At 40.3% G+C, this 20,908-nt stretch overlaps 1 protein-coding gene and 1 non-coding gene across 14 annotated transcripts in view; both read right to left on the bottom strand.

Annotated features, from left to right (window-relative positions):
* CCDC158 (coiled-coil domain containing 158) overlaps positions 1-20,908 on the bottom strand; it is a 102,160-nt gene that overhangs the window by 39,392 nt on the left and 41,860 nt on the right. For 12 of the 13 annotated variants that reach the window (XM_042936146.1, XM_042936155.1, XM_042936153.1 and 9 more), the window contains 6 exons: positions 17,167-17,356; positions 15,031-15,183; positions 12,427-12,539; positions 10,455-10,613; positions 9,205-9,297; positions 8,291-8,416 (listed from right to left, as the gene is read on the bottom strand). In XM_042936146.1, the coding sequence (XP_042792080.1) occupies positions 8,291-8,416; positions 9,205-9,297; positions 10,455-10,613; positions 12,427-12,539; positions 15,031-15,183; positions 17,167-17,356 (834 nt within the window). The remainder of the gene's footprint in view (positions 1-8,290; positions 8,417-9,204; positions 9,298-10,454; positions 10,614-12,426; positions 12,540-15,030; positions 15,184-17,166; positions 17,357-20,908) is intronic. The other variant, XM_042936150.1, reaches the window with a different exon arrangement.
* On the bottom strand, positions 14,291-14,397 carry LOC122218829. The gene has a single exon (XR_006202141.1). It is a non-coding gene; the product is annotated as a U6 spliceosomal RNA (small nuclear RNA).

Here is a 20,908-nt window from a genome sequence, read left to right as displayed (position 1 = left end):
GTCCAAACTTATAGAATATACAACACCAGAGTGAACCCCAATGTAAACTATGTACTTTGAGTAATGATAACTTGTCACTGTAGATCCTTGGTAGCAAATGTACCACTCCAGTGAGTGATGTTGATAATACAGGAGGCTGTGCATATATGGGGAAATCTCTATACCTTTCTCTCAATTTTGTTGTGAATCTAAAATTACTCTAAAAAAGTTAAACTATTGGGAAAAAAGCAGGACTGGACAACAACATGACTGAAAACCAAGAGAAACAATGGTCACAGGCCCAGAGGGGATTCAGATAATGGAGTTATCATATACCATTAAAAAAAAAAATGTTTTTAATAGTACAAGTACCAGAAGGAAACAAGAGAATGGGGTAGAAAAACTAATTGAGAAGGTAAGGAGTAAAAACTTCCTAAATCAATGAAACATATCAATCCATACGTCTACTAAGATCAGTGAACCTCAAGAAAGACAAACACAAAGAAGAACACACCTAGCACATCACAGTCAAGTTGCTACAAACCAATACAAAGAGAAAATCTTAAAAGTGGTCAGAGACAAAATTACCTCCAAAAGAGCAACAAGAAGACTTAAAACTGACTTATCAGTAGAAACAATGGAAACCTGAATACAATGTGCTACAATGAATTCAATTCATTCACTCATTAGACAAATATTTATTGAGTATCTACTATATGCTAGACACTGTTCTAGGTACTTTGGGATGCATCAGTGAATAAAACAAAGAATGTTACTTCTATTGTGTAAAATTATATAACAAACATTTTTCTTTTTGGTGGGGGGGGGAGAGAGAGAGAGAATGAATGAATGGATGAATAAATGAATAAATAAATATAAGCAGGCTCCACGCCCAGCATGGAGCTGGGTGCAGGGCTCAATCACGCAACCCTGGGACCCATGCATGACCTGAGATAAAAATTGAGAGTTGAGTGTTCAACTGACTGAGCCACCTAGGTGCCTCTATAACAAACATTAAAAAAAAAATTTTTTTTTTAACGTTTATTTATTTTTGGGACAGAGAGAGACAGAGAATGAACGGGGGAGGGGCAGAGAGAGAGGGAGACACAGAATCCGAAGCAGGCTCCAGGCTCTGAGCCATCAGCCCAGAGCCCGACGCGGGGCTCAAACTCACGGACCGTGAGATCGTGACCTGAGCCGAAGTCGGAGGCTTAACTGACTGAGCCACCCAGGTGCCCCTATAACAAACATGTTTAAGAGGAGAAATAATAAACATTTTTAAGAGGAGAAATTGTATACGGCATGTTTGACAGTCTATTTAGGAAATACAGTTCATTTTTTGCTGTTAGAATTGTTACTTAAAATTTTGACTTAATAGATATGACTGGTACTTTTTCAGTGATGGATGAGATTCTTTATAATCAAGTAGTCTGTTTATTGCACTAGACAAAATCTCTCAGGCTGGCTTTTGGGTAATGAAAAGTCATGCAATTTCAGAGCTGATGTTTCTAGATGACCCTAGAGGTCATCTAGTCCACACTCATCTTTAGACATGAAAAGAGCAAGGCACAATATATTTGGCTTTTCAAGGTCGCACAAGTAGGGAGACCCACCAATGACTCCTGGTCAAATGTTCTTTGTTGTTGTTTATTTGTTGTTTGGTTTGTGGGGTTATTTTGGGAGGGGGATTTACTTTGTATCAATGTTAACATGTACATAATTTTAAAGCTTATTTTAGGGGTGCCCGGGTGGCTCAGTCAGTTAAGTGCCTGACTCTTGGTTTCAGCGCAGGTCGTGATCTTAAGATTCGTGAGTTCAAGCCCTTTATCGTGCTCTGTGCTGACAGCATGGAGCCTGCTTGGGATTCTCTTCCTCTCTCTCTCTGCACCTCCCTGACTTTCCCTCCCTCTCTCTCTCTCAAAATGTATAAATAAACTTTAAAGGTAATTTTATAACACTTAAAAAACAGTAGTCCCTTGCTCTTCCTCTGACCACCTCCAAGTCCCAGTCTCCAGAGAGAAGCATGTTTACCTTCTAATATGAAGATTATCATTCTGTTATTTGATAGAATGTGCTCTTATTTGTTGTGTGACAGCTTGCTTTTCAGTGCACGCATCTGAAGTGTCTGACAGGGGTCCTTTTCCACTTTTAGCCGTTTCGCAGTGCATGCCTTTCATTTAAGTGCACAGGTGGAATAACTGGCCGGTCACTGGTCACCCTGTTGCTATTCATTAGACAGGACTGTTAACTAATGAAATTGATTTTCATGTGCGATTTATGGAATAAGTTTCACTTCTCTAGAGTTGGAGCTGAATACTGGTTACAGGGGATTAGTGGTTCCATAAATGTGTATTTTCAGAACAAAGTCTGAATTTTACACCGTACAAGTTTTTTCCTTAGCTTTAAAGAAAAAAAAAAGGTTAAAACCAAAACTTTTCTAAGGTCTTGAACATTTTATTTTTCTTTAATTAAAAAAAATGTTTTTATTTATTTTTTGAGAGACAGAGACAGAGCACGAGCAGGGGAGGGGCAGAGAGAGAGGGAGACACAGAATCTGAAGCAGGCTCCAGGTTCTGAGCTGTCAGCACAGAGCCCGACGCGAGGCTCAAACTCTCACTGTGAGATCATGCCCTGAACTGAATGAAGTCGGACGCCCAACCAACTGAGCCACCCAGGAGCCCCTAAAGTCTTGAACATTTTAAATGAAGGGAATAAAAATATCTTACAGTTACTAAAATTTTATGATTATAAGTACATTTACATATAGTTCCTGAAGAAACTATATAAGCATATCATTTTCATCTTGGTGGGATATCAATATACCATTAATTTGCCTTTGGCATTTGAAGCGGTGCTTATTTTAGCTATCTCAGCACTTGCTTTGTAATGTGGAAATGCTTGTGATGGAAAGCACTGAACATAAGACTACTAAATAATTTATTTTGACAATTATTATTGGTGGGTTGGAAGATGGCAGCAAAGCAGGAGGACCCTATGCTTGCCTCATCCCATGAATACAACTAGGTAACTATCAAATCATCCTAAATAACCTGGAAATTGACTTGAAGACAGGCAGAACAAACTCTACGATAAAGGTAGAGAAGAAACCACACTGAAGAAGGTAGGAAATGTGGAGATGTGGTTTAGGAGAGAAATGGATTGTGGCTGCTGCAGTGGGGAGGGAGCCATTCTCTTGGTGAAGGGCAAGAGACAGACTAACACAAAGAGGAGCACACAGGGAAAATGAATCCCCATAGCAATTGGCTTGGAAAGCAAGAAGGGCTGAATTTTGTGACTTCTGGCAATCATCAGGGCTTAAAGCCTGATGATTAGGTTTGAAGGTCAGTGGGCTTGGCTGAGATAGAGCCCAGAGGGCACTGAACTGCTCTTGGAGAGACGGCAGGCAAACAACCCATGGACACCCAGCATGGAAACAGTGATCTGAAGAGCACCAGGGGCACACAGTAGGAAAAGACAGCATTCACGGAGAGACCCCCTCCAGGAACAAAGGAACTGGCTGGCACCATTTTCCTTCCCCATCCCTCAGCATACAGGGCTACCAGTGGGAACCAGTGCAGCACTGACACTTGCTATCTCACTTGCTTACATCAAGCCTCCCCCGTCCACACTCTGGTGTCACCCCCCTGCCTGTCACGCTTGTCTCAGTCCCAGTGTGGTGGGCCCCCTCCCCTAGAAGAACAACCCAAATCCCTGCTCACGCATCTTCCAACTTGAGATATTTGCCAAGACTTGGTTCCAGCACTGGTGGTGACAGGTCTCATTCCACAAACAGACCAGAGCACACCTAGCTAAAACATGCTACATTCAGGCCAGGGACCAAACACTGCCCACAACAGGCAAAGAGAGCCTGGGCAGACAACTGGCCCAAAGGATAAAGTGGCCAGGACTAAACATTGGGGCACACACAGCACACATTAGAGACACTCCCACGAGCACCAGGCCCTGGGGAAATGGGGACACCACATGACAGGGCACTAGAGAACCTCTTATTAAGGCCATTACCCTCAAGAACAAGAGATATAGTTCTTTCCTAACACACAAGAACTGGCACAGAGACTTAGACAAAAATGAGAAGACAGAGAAATTTATTCCAAATGGAAGAACAAGACAAGGTGATATCCAGAGATCTAAGTGAAACAGATATAAGTAACATACCTTATACTGATATACTGATATACTCTATCAGTATTTAAAGCAATGATCATAAGAATACTCACTGTACTTGAGAAAAGAATGGAAGACATGAGTGAGACCCTTAATGCAGACATAAGGAATAGTGTACTAGAGATAAAGGGTGTAATAAACAAAATGAGAAACATACTTGATGGAATGAACAGTAGGATGGAAGAAGCAGAGAAAAGAATAAGTGACCTAGAAGACAGAGAGAAAAGAATTATGCAGAACAAGAACAGACTTAGGGAACTCCTAAGTCCCTAAGTCCTAGTGACTCCATCATACATAGTAATATTGATAGTATAGAAGTCCTACAAGAAGAAGAAAGAGGAAAGGGGGCAGAAAATTTATTTGAAGAAATAATAGCTGAAAACTTACCTAATCTGGGGAAGGAAACAGATATCCAGATCCAGGAGGCACAGGGAACTCCCATCAAAATTAACAAAAGCAGATCCACACCAAGACACACTGTAATTAAACTGGCAAAGTTTATAGCAATATAAGTCTACCTCAAGAAGCAAGAAAAATTTCAAATAAACAACCTAACCACACACCTCAAGGAGCTAGAAAAAGAACAAAAAAAGCCTAAAGCCAGCAGAAGGAAGGAAGGAAATAATAAAGATTAGAACAGAAATAAATGATACAGAAATTAAAAAAAAAAAATAGAACAGATCAAGCCAGACTTAGGGGCACCTGGGTGGCTCAATTAAGTGATCGACTCTTGGTTTTGGCTCAAGTGATCTCAGGATTTGTGGGATCAAGCCCAGCACTGGGCTGTGTGCTGACAGTGTGGAGCCTGCTTGGGATTCTCCCTCTCTCTGCCAAATAAATAAATAAACTTAAAAAAAAAAAACAAACGCCAAAAATCTTTAGCCATACTTATCAAGAAAAAAGGAGAAAGGCCTCAAATAAAATCACAAATGAGAGGGGAGAAATAACAGTCAACGCCACAGAAATACAATTATAAGAGAATATTATGAAAACTATATGCCAACAAGTTTGACAACCTAAAGAAATAGATAAATTCCTAGAAGCATATAATCTACCAAAACTATAACAGGAAGAAATAGAAAATTTGAACAAACTAACAACAAACAAAGAAGCTGAATCAGTAATCAAAAAACTCCTGACAAACAAACAAACATCCAGGATCAGATGGCTTCACAGGAGAATTTTACCAAACATTTAAGGAAGAGTTAATACCTATCCTCAAACTATTCCAAAAAATAGAAAAGGAAGGAAAACCCCAACTCATTCTATGAGGCCATTAATTCTCTCATACCAAAACCAGATAAAGACATCACTAAAATAGAGAACTACAAGCTAATATTCCTGGTAAACATAGATGCAAAAATCCTCAACTACCAAACCAAGTCCAATAAAACATTAAAAAAAAATTATTCACCAAAATCAAGTGGGATTTATTCTTGGGTTGCAAGCATGGTTTGACATTCACAAATCAATAAATGTGATACATCATATCAATAAGAGAAAACATATTCTCCATATGATCATTTTGAAAAATGTAGAAAAAGCATTTGACAAAATACAACATCCATCCAAGATAAAAACCTTCAAAAAGTAGGTTTAGAGGGAACATACCTCACCATAATAAAGGTCATATATGAAAGACCCCCAGCTACCATCATCCTCAATGGGAAAAACTGAGAGCTTTTCATCTAAGGTCAGGGACAAGACAGGAATGTCCACTCTTACCACTTTTATTCAATACTGTACTGGAAATCCTAGCTGCAGCAATTAGACAACAAAAAGAAATAAAAGGCATCCAAACTGGTAAGAAAGAAGTAAAATTTCCTTTTTTTTTTTAAGTTTATATTATTTATTTTTTAGAGAGAGAGCGAGAGAGCGAGAGAGAACACATAAGCAGAGGAGGGGCAGAGAGAGAGAGGGAGAGAGAAAATCCCAAGAAGGCTGCACGCTGCCAGCACAGAGCCCAACGTGTGGTTCAAACTCACATATCATGAGATTATGACCTGAGCCAAAATCAAGAGTCAGATGCTCAGTTGACTGAGCCACCCGGGCACTCCTAAGTACAACTTTCACTATTTGCAGATGACATGATACTATATATAGAAAACCCCAAAGACTCCACCAAAAGACTGTGAGAACTTTCAGTAAACTCACAGGATACAAAACCAATACAGCATTTATAAACACCAATAATGAAGCAGCAGAAAGAGAAATTAAGAAAACAATCTCAAAAATAATAAGATGCCTAGGAATAAACCTAACCAAAGAGGTGATAGATCTGTACTCTGAAAACTATAAAAAAACAAAACAAAACAAAACAAACCAACCTGATGACAGAAATTTACAACAACACAAAGAAAAGGGAAAACATCCCATGCTCATTGATTGGAGGAACAAATATTGTTAAAATTTCTGTACTACTCAAAGCAATATACACATTTAATGCAATTCCTATCAAAATACCAATAGCATTTTTCACAGAACTAGAACAATTCTAAACTTCGTATGGAACCACAAAAGACCCTGAATAGCCAAAGCAATCTCGAAAAAGCAAAGCAAAGCTGGAAGCATCATAATTCTGGAGTTTAAGTTATATTACAAAGCTGTTGCAATCAAAACAGTAGGAAACTGGCACAAAAAATAGCACAGAGAGCAATGGAAGAGAACAGAAAACCCAGAAATAAACCCTCAACCATATGGTCAATTAAATCTTTGACAAAGTAGGAAAGAATATACAATTGGAAAAAGACAGTCCGTTCAAACAATGATATTGAGAAAACTGGAAAGCAACATACAAAGTTTTTTTTTACTTTCTTACACCATACACAAAAATAAACTCAAAATGAATTAAAGACCTAAAACCGTAAGTCCTGAAACCATAAAAATCCTCGAAGAGAACATAGGCAATAACTGCTTTGTCATCGGCTGAAGCAACTTTTTTCTAGATATGTCTCGTGAGGCAAAGAAAACAAAAGCAAAAATAAACTATTGAGACTTCATTGAAATAAAAACTTCTGTACAGTGAAGGAAACAATCAACAAAACTAAAAGGCAACCTGCAGAATGGGAGAAGATATTTGCAAATGACATATCTGATAGAGGGTTAGTATTCAAAATCTATAAAGAATTTATCAAACTCAACACCTCCCAAATGAATAATCTAATGAAAAAATGGGCAGAAGACATTAACAGACATTTCTCCAAAGACATACAGATGACCAGTCTGTTTGGTGGGAATGCAAACTGGTGCAGCCACTCTGGAAAACAGTACGGAGGTTCCTCAAAAAGTTAAAAACAGAACTACTGTATAATCCAGTAATCGTACTACTCAGTATTTACCCAAAGAATACAAAAACACTAATACAAGGGGAGACAGAAACCCCTATGTTTAGAACAGCATTATTTACAATAGCCAAGATACAGAAGCAGCCCAAATGTCCATCAAATGATGAACTGATAAAAAAAAAAAAAGATGTGGTGTATTATACAATGGAATATTACTTCATCCATAAAAAAGAATGAAATCTTGCCATTTGCAATGATATAGATAGAGCTAAAAAGTATAATGCTAAGTGAAATAAGCCCATCAGAGAAAGACAGATATCATATGATTTCACTCATATGTGGCATTTAAGAAACAAGATAAACAAATGAAAGGAAAAAAAAAGAAAGAAAGAAGCAAATCAGGAAACAGACTGTTAACAATGGAGAACAAACTGATGATTACCAGAGGGAAGGGGGTGAGGGATGGGTTTTATAGGTGAGGGGGCGTAAGGAGTGCACTTGTCATGATGAGCACTGAGTGATGTATGGAATTGTTGAATCACTATAGTGTACACCTGAAACTAATATAACCCTGTATATTAGTTAACTAACTGGAATTAAAATGAAAACTTAAAAAGACTCAATTATTGTTAACATTAATCCTACTGAATAATTCATGTTTTCCCCAGGGGAAACACCAAATAGTGAAGTAAATGTTTTCATTCATCTGGTATGTATAAATCTAAAATCCAGTAATTGAAAATGTCATAACTATAGATATATTTTTAAATGAAATTTTCTCCATTTAAAATTACTTACATATTAGGTCAATTGCATCATGGATTATGAGACTAGGTGCTTACATGAGACAGGAAGCTGGCTGTGGACTGGGATGACGGTACATTAGAATGGGAACGGTTGGCTGAGGATGGCTGTAGAAGGCGTGGCTTCACAGAAGTATTTGAGGTGTATCCAGGGCCCTGAAGTTCCTAGAAAACAATATAGATGTGAGCAAAATAATTGTCCACCTACACCTACAATTGTGAAATCAAAACGTATTTCACAAACATAATTTCAATTTTACATGTTGAACATCTATAAAGCAAGATGATTCTGAGTCACTCTTTGAGGACTAAGCATATGCTAAGAAGATGCCTTCACACTGCTGATTTTGAAAGAGGCATTTGAGATGTGAAAACACCTCGGATGGTACGCTACTTAGCTGGTTTCTAACTTTTGCCAAAGACTCTACGCTAGTTGGGGCATACTACTGAGAAAGGTCCTCTACAACTATCGCGTGCTCCAGCCCGCAAAAGTATCCATTATGGACACTTTAACGTATGTCTGCAACTTGGAAAGCAGACATAAATTTCAGTGGAAAATGCACTGTTTTTAAAGGACACATGTTTTGGTGATGCAGATTAAATCATTTTTGCTATTCTCCAAACAGGCTGAGCACACTCACACTTTGGACCTCTGCACTTGCTTGACCCCCTTCTGTGTGGAAAATTCTTCCTTCAGGTATCCCCATGGCATACCTGAAGAAGGTGTTTGCCTCTTTTATAAACTTAGCAGAGAGTACAGTGTTTCAATTTGTTACTATAGGAAGAGGACAGGTATAGATGTAATGATGTTTATGCAGATTTTAGAACTGCTAGTATCAGATAATGTTGAAGTACACTTGACTGTGTCCAAGGTACATGAAGTAAATATAAAAGTATATCAAAGAATGGCATTAATTTCACTTGAGCTATTTCTGATGGAAAAAAGGCCTTACTTTTACATCCAAAGTGTGTTGAAGTTTTAGGCGCACAGATTCTTGTTCCTGACGCTGTATGATATCTTGACATTCTGCAAACTGCAAAGATGCCTACAATCAAACAACCACATGTGGTTTGTCTTCCATTCTCTACACAATTCTGTTTTGTTAACCTATAAATACAGAGTTGCCATCTCTTCAAGGGAACCCCCCCACACTAACTTGCATTTATCTACTTATCAGTTTTGTTCATTAAACTTAGAACTGGAGGCCATGCCTTTATCCTCTGTATCCCTGGTATCTATGTAGCATTTAGTAAGAATGAACTAAGGATGGAATAAGCAAATCGCTTTAGTAATGTAAAAAAATGACCACAACTGGAATTCATTAAATCAACATACCATGTTTTAAGATCAAAGCTGGCATAGGTGGGTTCACAGGTCATTTTACCTAACCATAAAAGCTCTGGATTTCTTAATAATCAGGACTAGTTTGGGTATATTTTTGCCTTCCAGAGTTCTCACAAGTAAGATTTATGCCTTTATGATACATTGCAATAACAAACACAATGTCACTAACCCTTCTCATTCTTGGTGGTTTTTTTTTTTTTTTTTTTTTTTTTTTTTTTTTTTTTGAGAGAGAGAGAGAGAGAGAGAGAGAGAGAGAGAGAGAGAGAGAGAAGCAGGGCTAATGTTTTTTTGTTTTTTTTTACCTGAAGTGGGGCTCGTGCTCACCCAAATGGGGCTTGAGCTCACCCATTGCAAGACTTGAACTCACAAACCATGAGATCATGCCCCGAGCTGATGCTTAACCAACTGAGCCACCTAGGTGTCCCCTGAGTTGTGTTTTCTACCAGCATTTTCTGGACTCCAATGAATGCCAGACATTAGCATTATGTTAGCATTTTACTGATATTAACAGACTGTATTCTACCTAGTGTTCAAGTCATTTTGTGGCAGTAAGTTAGATTGAAGACATATTTATTTATTCAGTCCAGTGAGGACCCCAGGTGTATCTTGCATCTTGTATCTTACTGCTCCTGTGACTGAGTTAGCCTCAAAAAGAATTTTGTAAAAAGTACACAGTATAACTGTGCTTTAAAGCTTAGAAGAGCCTTCTCTACTCTATAGGCTATGGTTTTTCCTTGTGCTAGGTGACTGGGATCTAGTAGAGATTTGGTTCCTATCAGCATGGAGCTTTTATTCAGAACATGTCTCCTCAGTTAATAGCTATTTAGTTGATGATTACTTTACACACTTAGTAACTACCTTATCAAGAGCAACTTCCATATTAGCAACTTTTTCTTTCAAACGGCGCTCCTGCGATCTCAGGACTTCCAGTTCTCCAGCCATCTTGTTTTTTTCTGTTGCAACAGTACTCAATTCCTGGCTTAATTTATTCTTCTCTTCTTTTAAAAAATGCTTTTCCTATAATTATAGAGGAAAAAAATTATCAGAAATAATATGTTGATGTAGATGCTCAGATGTGAGGGAAATATAAAACTAATATAAAGATCTGAACTATAGTTCAATTCATATGTCACTTAATTGTTCTGAGTTGGAGCTGGGAGCTATTAGAATCATGTCACCATGTACTCTCTTATTTTTATAAGAGAGCAGAGGAGTGGCAGAGAGAGAGGGAGACACAGAATCCAAAGTAGGCTCCAGGCTCTGAGCTGTCAGCACAGAGACTGATGCGGGGTTCGAACTCGTGAACTGCGAGATCATGACTTGAACCGAAGTCAGACTCTTAACTGACTGAGTCACTCAGGTGCCCCAAGGGTAGCTCATTTTTAAAAAGCTCATTTTGGCAGGGAAGGGGACAAAATATAAGAAAAATTTAAATATAGTGAACAAACAGAGGGTTGCTGGAGGGGTGGTGGGAGGGGGGATGGGCTAAATGGGTAAGGGGCATTAAGGAATCTGCTCCTGAAATCATTGTTGCATTACATGTTAACTAACTTGGATGTAAATTAAAAAATAAATAAATAATTTAAAAAAACAAAGAAATGCAGAATCCCTTGCTCCTCCACTCCTGGACTTACTGAATCCAAACATGCATTAAAAATATTTTTAATTAAAAAAAAATAATAAAAAAGATAAAAAGGTTCATTTTGGGTCTGGGAAGAGCAAATGCCTGACCCACGCTCACTTTCTACATACGCTACATACCTCTTCACCCCCACTACAGCCAGTGCTCACAAACCCTGCTTTTACAAATGTTGATTTGTTCCAAAGTGATTGAACTATCAGGGAACATTTGAGCACAACATAAGTTTCACACTTACTATGCACAGTTGCACTTATAAGAAATACTAAGTCAACACAAAACTGCACCCGGCTAAACAGAGCTGTGTGGGAATACACAAAAAGCACACATGCATGCTCCTCAAACACCAATCTGCTACTACCTCAGTTTATCTTGTGTTCTGAGTCACATCCGTGCACATCTGGTGTCACAAAAAACCTCCCTTCTACCCCCTCATAGTAACTCACAAGCTGCAGCCCTTTGATGCACACTTCTACAAGCAGACTTCAGGTCTTTTTCAAGATAAAGGACCATATTTATTGTAGTATTTATGTATTTCTTAGCCATTTAACACATGTAAAACTGCACCACCACTTTTCATTAGGTCCCTACTTTTCGTGTGTTATTGATGAAATTTGTTAGTGAGGTACTCCTAATCCCATTGTTCTCATAACCCCCGTGGCCTTTTCTGCACAATTTTGTAGACACACGTGTCACATTATAGCAGAACTGCCCATGCTTTGTTAATAGTCGTTCCCTGTCTCTACCAGGAATGTCCTTTTGTCCATTTTCTGCATTTAAAATACTAGCTCCTTCAAGGTCCTACTCAGAGGCACCTGAGTGGCTCAGTCAGTTAAGTGTCTGACTTCAGCTCAGGTGTGATCTCACACAGTCCACGAGTTTGAGCCCTGTGTTGGACTCTGTGCTGACAGCTCAGAGCCTGGAGCCTGCTTCTGATTCTGTCTCCCTCTCTCTCTGCCCTTCCCTTGCTTGCGTTCTGTCTCATCTCTCAAAAATACATAAACATTAAAAACAATTAAAAAAAAAAAGATCCTACTCAAATGTTCCTTCAGGAACTTTCCCCTCACTCTCTCAGTCAGAAATAAACTCTTTTCTCCATTTTACTTGGTAACTCTGCTATGTCTTATCCTGCCTGCAGTATATTAAAGAGTGAACACACTGGCTTCCCTCATTCTGAGCACAGGGACTCACCTTATTTGCAGTTGTCATTGCCTCTTCCAAAAACTGTATCTTGCTTTGAAGGGCATCTATCTGACCTCTTTTAGCCGTGATTTGCTTTTGCATCCCCATTGCCACTTTCATAGCTGGGGGGAAAAAGAAAATAAACGGCCTTAGTTTTTAGTGTCTAAATTTGGGGAGGCTACTATAAATTGATGGTTAAACACTATGAGAAGGTGACAAGATTCTCCAAGGCACTTGGACAGTTTCAAGAGACTGATCACGGGAAAAAACAAAACAAACCTTCAGACTTCACAATATTGGGATATAACAATTTTCAGCAATTACAGAGAGATTTTGAATTGAGAATGATTATTTTGTGATTTCCTTGCTACTGGTATTAATTTCACTGACCATGATAATTTGCTGTATCTCCAATGGTTATATAATACTGATCAAATTCATACTTACACATATCGAACATATATACATAACAATAGTTGTATACTGAACAATGTAGAATTTTCTAGAAATTCATATTTAAAATACCACAAATGGGGTGCCTGGGTGGCTCAGTAGGTTAAGCGTCTGACTTCTGATCTCAGCTCAGGTCTTGATCTCACGGTCGTGAGCTCAAGCCCTGCACTGGACTCCACGTTGGGTGTAGAGTCTACTTAAAAAAAACAAAGAAACAAAAAAACCCCACAAAAGACATCTATTATTTATTTTTTTCATATGATATCCTATAAAAATATCATAAGTGATTGTGTAAGACTTCTATTATTAAGTGATCTTTTTAAAGATTCCAATGATACCACAAACCATTCAATTTTCATTCTCATGGCTATTGCATGTGCTTGGAACTCACTACTATTTCAATAGTAAAATTGGCAGCATTAGCACATACGGAATTATTTTAGTAAAACTGGTGATGGGGTGAGAATGTTCAGGGCAGGTAGTAGGCACTGAATACTTCAGATATGGGAGACCATTGAAAAGACATATGAAGCTCATCCTTGCTTGGAAATTCAAAACCAGAGACCCAGTGTTGTTTCCTACAGGAAAGAGATTTGAAAATGCCACTGGCTTTGAGTTGAGTCAGGTCCAGATACAGCTTAGAGGTTAAAAGGCAAAGAGAAAATGTATCATTCTTCTTTTTTTTTTAATTTTTAAAAATATTTACGTATTTTTGAGGCAGGGGGAGAAGGGGAGGGAGAAAAAGAGTGAGAGAGGGAGACTGAGAGGGAGAGGGAGAGGGAAAGGGAGAGGAAGAGAGAATCTGAAGCAGGCTCCAGGCTGTCAGCACAGAGCCTGACCTGGGGCTCGAACCCACAAACAGGGAGATCATCACCTGAGCTGAAATCAAGAGTCGGTCACATAAACGACTGAGCCACCCAGGTACCCAAAAAATGTACCATTCTTTAAAAAAACCATCAGAGAGGATAAAAGGTCTCACTTCTTGCTAAGGAGTAGTTGCTATAGCGAAACTGTTGAAACAGGGCTCATCAGGCATGGCACATCGATCTATTAACAGAGCAGCAGTCTGACATCATTTGCTCACCACTCACCTAATTCAAGCACTCTGAAGAACTCTGGTCTGATTAAGTGGATCAAGGTTGGCCTTCAAGCTTGTTTTCTTAAATCTCTTTTAAGATAATTTAATCAATAAAAATTAACATTTGAATGCAAAAAACAGGATTACTGAGTGAATTGAATCATTGTAATATGACTGGGGCTGTTGTGGAGATGCCAGCAGGGCACTGAAGAGAGGGCTCTCTCTGGTGGTGGGGGAAGGGAACGGACCCCCAAATGGGCCTCCTGAGCGACTTCTCCAAACCCCACCATTTGCTTGCTGGTTAACACCAAGCAAGAAAGAGATGAACCTTTAAGGACTACACAAAATACAGAACACTTCGAGAACATGCATTCGGTCTCTGGACAGGGATTATGATCATCTTCTCTGTATCATTCTAGTTTTAATGTATGTGCTGCTGAAGCAGGCACAAAAATAAATCTTTGACACTAAAAAATGTTGAGAGATAAAAAATATAGGACTTACTTATTCTTACAGTCAGCTAATATAGCCATACCAACACTAATAATAATGATATAAAACAGGAGATAACCTTCTCTCTCAGAATTAATACAGGCAGCAAGGGACAAAGGGAACAGGTCCAAGGGGTGAAAGGGACCACTCATGCCAGCCGTTCAATTCCCAGGGTTCATCCCGTTTATATCGCAGAAAAGGAATCAGGAACTGACAATTAACCACAAATTTATAGTTTATGTTGGTAATGAACATGTGAAAAATAAGGGGTTGAATGAAAATTATTGGTGACGTGTATTTTTATCAACACTTCCTTAAAAGTAATTGGCATTTATAGACATTGAGATCTATTAGAGATTACTAAAACAGCCACAGGAAAAGAAAGATTCAGATACTTCAGGGCTTAAATTAAGCACACAGCATTTTCCCCCAAAACCCCCGAGTAGAACGACTGCTAACACCCATCGTTGGTGCCTGTCACTGTGCACCGGGACCCGGGAAAGGTGCCAGGCAATGCATCCAGGTTTGTGTTATAATAAATCTAGACCAATGGAATTAAAAACAGAAGAATAAAATCTAATAGAGCATACCATGACCATCGGATCCTTCCATCGACTTTAACGTATTTCTTGTTTGTTCGAGTTCAGACTGTGCAGATTTTAATTGCATTTTCAGTTTATTTGTAGTAGCTTCCATCTCTTCAGTTTTGTTTCGAAAATTCCTTTTTAAGACTTCATAGTCCTCTGTACAGTGTGATAATTATAGAAGGTTACTTTTTTCTACCCCACTGGATGAAGTATGTTTTATTTGTGATTGATGATCACAGAATTTTAGAGCCAGAAGAGACTTCATCTAGCTCCATCACCATTTGTTATAGAAATTAGATGTACATACACATTTCCCTCCTTCTCTACCCGCTTACTATTCATGGCTTTTTCCAGCCAGTGTAATTGGCTCACATCAATTGCATCTTAAACTTTCTTGGATGGTTGTACCCACCACAAAGGATCTCACCACCATTTGTAGGCAGGTGAATCTCCATGATGTGATCAGTAACCTGAGGTTGCTTTGTGTTCTAGCTTTTTTCTTTCAATGTTTATTTTGAGAGATGCAGAGAGAGAGAGAGAGAGAGAGAGAGAGCAAGCGAGCATGTGGGTATGCAAATCGGAGCACGAGCAGGGGAGGGGCAGAGAGAGAGAGAGGGAGAGAGAGAATCTCAAGCAGGCTCTACACTGTTGGTGCAGATGCCGAGCTCCGTCTCAGAACTGTGAGACCACGGCCTGAGCCAAAATCAAGAGTTGGATGTTTAACTGACTGAGCCATCCAGGCACCCCTCTGACTTTTTATCTCTAGTAACTATTAAAAGACCTGGCACACATTCATCATTTATACACAAGAACACACACACAAACACACCTTTTTATATATTTATATATGCTAGATTTATATACAGAGGGAACAGGCAGAGCCAAGACCTCTTTGCTGAAATCTGTCTCCCCACACATTTCTACGTGGATGTCCTAGCACCACCCACACCAACCAGCTCATGCTGGCTATGTATCATCCTCTGGCCCTTAAGCCTGCCCCTCTAACAGCTTCCCTCTCTCAACTGTTGGTACCATCGTTCTCCCAGTAACACAGACCTACAACCTGAAGGCCACACATAACCCCTCTAATCACTAAGTACTGCTGTTCAACTGCCAAAATACTCTAATCCTTCCTCTCATTCTCACCGCCACTGCCTTGGTTCAAGTTCTCATAGCTCCTGGGGCCATTGCAAGATCCTCTTGGGCTGGCTGGCCCCTGGCCTTTCTCTACCTGCTGACACTGTCCTTCCAAAATATAAGTTAGATGGCAATAATCTCCTGCTTAATGTCTTCTGCTGGTTCCACACTGTCTGGCTCTGCCTATCTACTCTGCCTCATATCTTAGCCTTCGTGCCTCAAATACTCAACTACTTCTGAGGTCATATTGTTATTTCATGCCTCATGCTTTAGCCCATAATGTTCTCTCCACCTGGGTTGCCCTTCTACTTCTTTTTTACCTGCCAAATCGCAGTGCTTCCTTCAGACTCAGCAGAGGAGGTTTGAGTCCTATAGGAGACTTTCTATACTCTTCCCTTCTGTACCCAGCACACTGATCCTCATCTGCTGTACTAACCCGTTCTATAGAGGTCTGGCTCCCAACTAGCCGGGGTCCCCCCTGTTGTGTTTCTAAGGCCTATCTCAGTATCTGGCCTAGTACATGCTCAGGAATCATGGACTCTGCGTGTGTGTGTGTGTGTGTGTGTGTGTGTGTGTGTGTGAAGTAAATGATACCTGTATCACACTAATTGTGAACTAGGAGTGTTTTGGTTTTAAATTTAAGACCTTAGATTTCTCCTTTCCAGAAATCTATGCCAAGTCTGTTACATATGTTGCTTCATTATGAAACTTCTGATCAAGGTATTTGACTCAAAGGACTCAAGGTTTCCACTTCCTTCCCCCTTTTCTTGAAAACGCAGTGAAGAATTTCCTGGACTCTGAGAGGTGACTAATGTTTACAGTTAATGAGTGCAAGATACAGGAGCTCTGCTAGGAGAGGCGTCAAGACTTCTGGGCAGCATAATTATCCCTGTTGGTGACGTGGGAGGCGCGGCCACCCTCCTGCAGCAGTCTTGGCGCCCATGCTGGACCTCAAGGGCAGCGCTCTGAGCGGTCAGTAGACGGCGAACCGAAGGAACGTACCTGAAAGACTGTGCAACTCGTTCCTGCTGGTCTTCACCTCATTTAATAACTGGTCCCTCTCCTGCCTGATGTCCTTCACTGCACGGAGCCGCTCAGAGCCTGCATTCACCAGCTTCACCTTTTCCAGCTCCAGGTCACTCACTCGGGCCTCAAGTTCCCGTATCTTTGCATCTTTTTTATCTTTTAAAATCTAAACATAGGGACAAATACAAAGGACAGAGTAAGAAAAAAAATTATGTAGATGTACTTATAATTGACATTGTATTAGTATCTTATCTATGTTTACTATCTTTTCCCTCTTTCCTACAATATTAAATTTCTATTTTATTATAAAACCTCAACAGTAAATGGGAAAACAAAAGGAATATTTTACCTTCCTTTTAACCTTAGGTGTCAATCTCCAGTATCATTTGCTGTAGCTCCTTCATTATTCTTATCCCTATTTTTTTTAAGTTTATTTATTTTGAGACAGCGAGAGAGAGTGTGCACGCGTGCACTTGGGGTGGGGGCAGAGACAGAGGTAGAGAGAGAATCCCAAGCAGGCTCCTCTCTGTCAGCACAGAGTCCCGCTTGGGGCTCAATCTCATGAACTGAACTGTGTGAGATCGTTACCTAAGCCGAGATCGAGTCAGGTGTTTGAGCCACTCAGATGTTCCTTTTTTTTTTTTTCTCCCATTAAAAAAAAAACAAAAAACAAACGTACTGAGCACCTACTTTGTGGCAGGAACTATTTTACATGTTGGGGACAGAGCAGCAGGGCAGGTTCTGGGGTGAGGCCTCACTTGCCTCCCTGAGTTCTGTGTCCTAGGAGCCTCACTAGCCTTGCCCTGTCCCAGTCTTGAAACACAGGAAGTAAAACAAACAATGTCCTTGTCCCCACGGGGCTTACATTCCAGTCAGAGGAGGCAGAGGATAACAAATATTTAATAGTGTAATAATAAGTGACTTAAAAAAAGAATAAAAGAAGGTGAGGGGGTAGAGAATGAATGCAGGGGAGGAGCTCTGCACGTAAGAGATAAGTTGGCAGGTAGAAAAGCGCCCAACTGCTATTCTTATTAAAGCCTGCAACAAGGCTGGCCCCTGGCTGGTATCTGGGGACTTGGATTTAGGAGAGTGTCCCCCACTCAAACTGTAAGAGTAGCTCACTGTGCCTAAACCATTTCTGCAGACAAAATTATTTATGCTGAATACCTGCTTTCCTTCTGAAGGACTGGAATACTTGCCAGGCAACGGGTGTCTGTGTGACCAGTCCCCAGTATAAAAACCCTGGGGACTGAGTCTGCAATGAGCTTCCTTAGCAGTATTTGACGTGTGTGCTGTCACAGCTCATTGCTGGAGGAGTCAAGTACATCCTGCACGGACTCTGCCAGAGAGGAGTTTTGGAAGCCTGGGCCTACTTTCCTCCCATGTACCTTTTCCCTTTGCTGATTTTACCTTCTATTCTTTCACTGTAATAAACTGTACCCATGGGCACAACTCTATGCTGAGTCCCGGGAGTCCTCCTAGCCAATGTTTGAACCTGGGGGTAGTCTTGGGGACCCTGACCCTCTCTGATGAGCAGAAACCTCAAAGAGGGAGGTGAAGGAGCAACCCATGTTACAGGCTTGGGGACAGCTCTAGGCTCGGGGAATGTGTTCAGGAAACAGCACAGCCATCAGAATGGCTGGTGGGGGGAGACTGGAATCTGCCACCCCAAACATGTTTCTTTGTCATAAAGATTATTTCAAGCTGATTATTTTGAGAAACAGCAGACATGGGAGAAGGTCTGAAAACAGAGAAATTGCCCTTTAAGGGATATTTCTATTTACAAAGGAAGTCTCCATTTGTAAGGGTGTCTCCCTCTGTGAACCACAAAAGAAAGGATGACTCTAAATTATAAGAGAATCTTATCAATGGGGAAGGCACAGTTTAAATCTGCAAAACAAACCTCATCCCTGTTCTCCATAGTTCTCCTGATCACCTTCCCAAAACTTGCCTCTCTCACCTCCTTCTTTGTTTTAGCTAAAGATGATATTTAAGTATTTAAGCCTGAAATCTTTTTGTTTGTTTGTTTTTGTTTTTGTTTTAAGTAGGCTTCACACACAATGCAGAGCCTAACATAGTCTCAAGACTATGAGCTCAAGACCCGAGCTGAAGGGTGCCTGGGTGCCTCAGTTGGTCCAACTTCAGCTCAGGTCATGGTCGCATGGTTCGTGGGTTTGAGCCCTATGTCGGAACCTGAACTGACAGCCTGGAGCCTGGGGCTCAGAGCCTACTTCAGACTCTGTGTCTCCCTCTCTCTCTCTCTGCCCCTCCCTCACTTGTGTGCTCTCTCTCTCTCTCAAAAATAAACATTAAAAAAAAAAACACGCTGAGATCAAGAGTTGGATGCTTCACTGACTGAGCCACCCAAGTGCCCCTAAGACTGAATTCCAAGCCACCTCTGAGTTACTTATTTCCCTGGGCTTCTCCCTTGTATATATGAGATATATGTATTAATAAACTTCCGTTTGTTCTTTTCTTGTTGATCTGCCTTGGTTTCAGGGGTTCAACCGAAAATTCAGAAAGACAGAAGGAGAAGGATTTCTCCTGCTCTACACTGGAGTGGACTGAGCATGGGGGAAAAAAGGAGTTGGAGATGAAGTCAGGGAGGGAGCCGTGGGTAAGACTGACCCTAGAGGCAGTGTAAGGATGTGAGAGTTCATTCTGAGTGAGATAAGAAGCTGTTGGACAGTTTTGAGCATGGGAGTGATGTAACGCTTTAAAACAGGATTCTGGTTCCTGTGTGAAGCATAAACAGTAGTGGGGGGTGGAGGTAGTAGGGGAAGCAGGGAGACCAATGAGTAGGCAGTTGCAAGAGCAAGTGAGTGAGGTGGTGGCTGGATCTGGTCCTTGGGTGAAACAGGTAACAGCGATATGGAAAGTCTGATTTTGCATTTCCAGCTGTCAGAAGTTCCCAGCTTGGTATGCCTCTGCAAACTCTGACCAAACCACTCCTATTTCTTACAGAAGGCTTTTTCTCTGGACTTCTTCCCCATCCTTCTGTAGGGGCACCGCCTACTCTGAGTCAGGCACTGAAGTTTGAAATCTCAAAGTCTGCTACGTCTGTCCCTTTCTCCTAACCCCTTATACTCAACTGTTCTCCAAATCCTTCCCTAGGCAATGCGGATTATCCTCGCCTCTCATGTGGATTCCTAGGACTGCCTCTTAACTGGTCTCTGTATTGGTAAGCCTTCCTAGGATGAAACCCCCTTACCAGGACCTAGGTCTGCAATACCCACATGTGACCATTGAGCACCTGAAATGTAGCTAATCTAAGGGGAGATGTGCTACAAGTGGAAAACGCACTGGATTTCAAGGACTTCATATTAAAAGACAATGTAAAATACCTCAATAATTTGTTACATTGATCGCAATATAAAAATATCACCATATTTGACATATATTGGTTAAATAAAAGTCCTTTCATCTGTTTCTTTTCAAGTGTCTACTAAAAAATTTAAAAATTCTATATGTGGCTCATGTAATTTCTAGTGGACAGAGCAGGCTTAGATCCTTCCAAGTTAACACCGTTCAAAAAAAAACCAAACTTACTTTTTGGTCACCAGATTGTTCCCCCAAAGTAAGACCTGTCGTCCAGAAATATAATATTAGCTAATGCAGTTTGTACAGTAGCAGTTTCAACGTAGAGGCCAATGCTGTGTTTGCAATGTAAACAGGTAACAGGCTTCCAGCTGCTTCAGAAAGGACTGGTGGAGAGCAC

Source organism: Panthera leo, chromosome B1 (assembly GCF_018350215.1).
Source record: "Panthera leo isolate Ple1 chromosome B1, P.leo_Ple1_pat1.1, whole genome shotgun sequence".
NCBI lineage: Eukaryota > Metazoa > Chordata > Mammalia > Carnivora > Felidae > Panthera > Panthera leo.
This window is presented reverse-complemented; position numbering and strand designations above follow the sequence as displayed.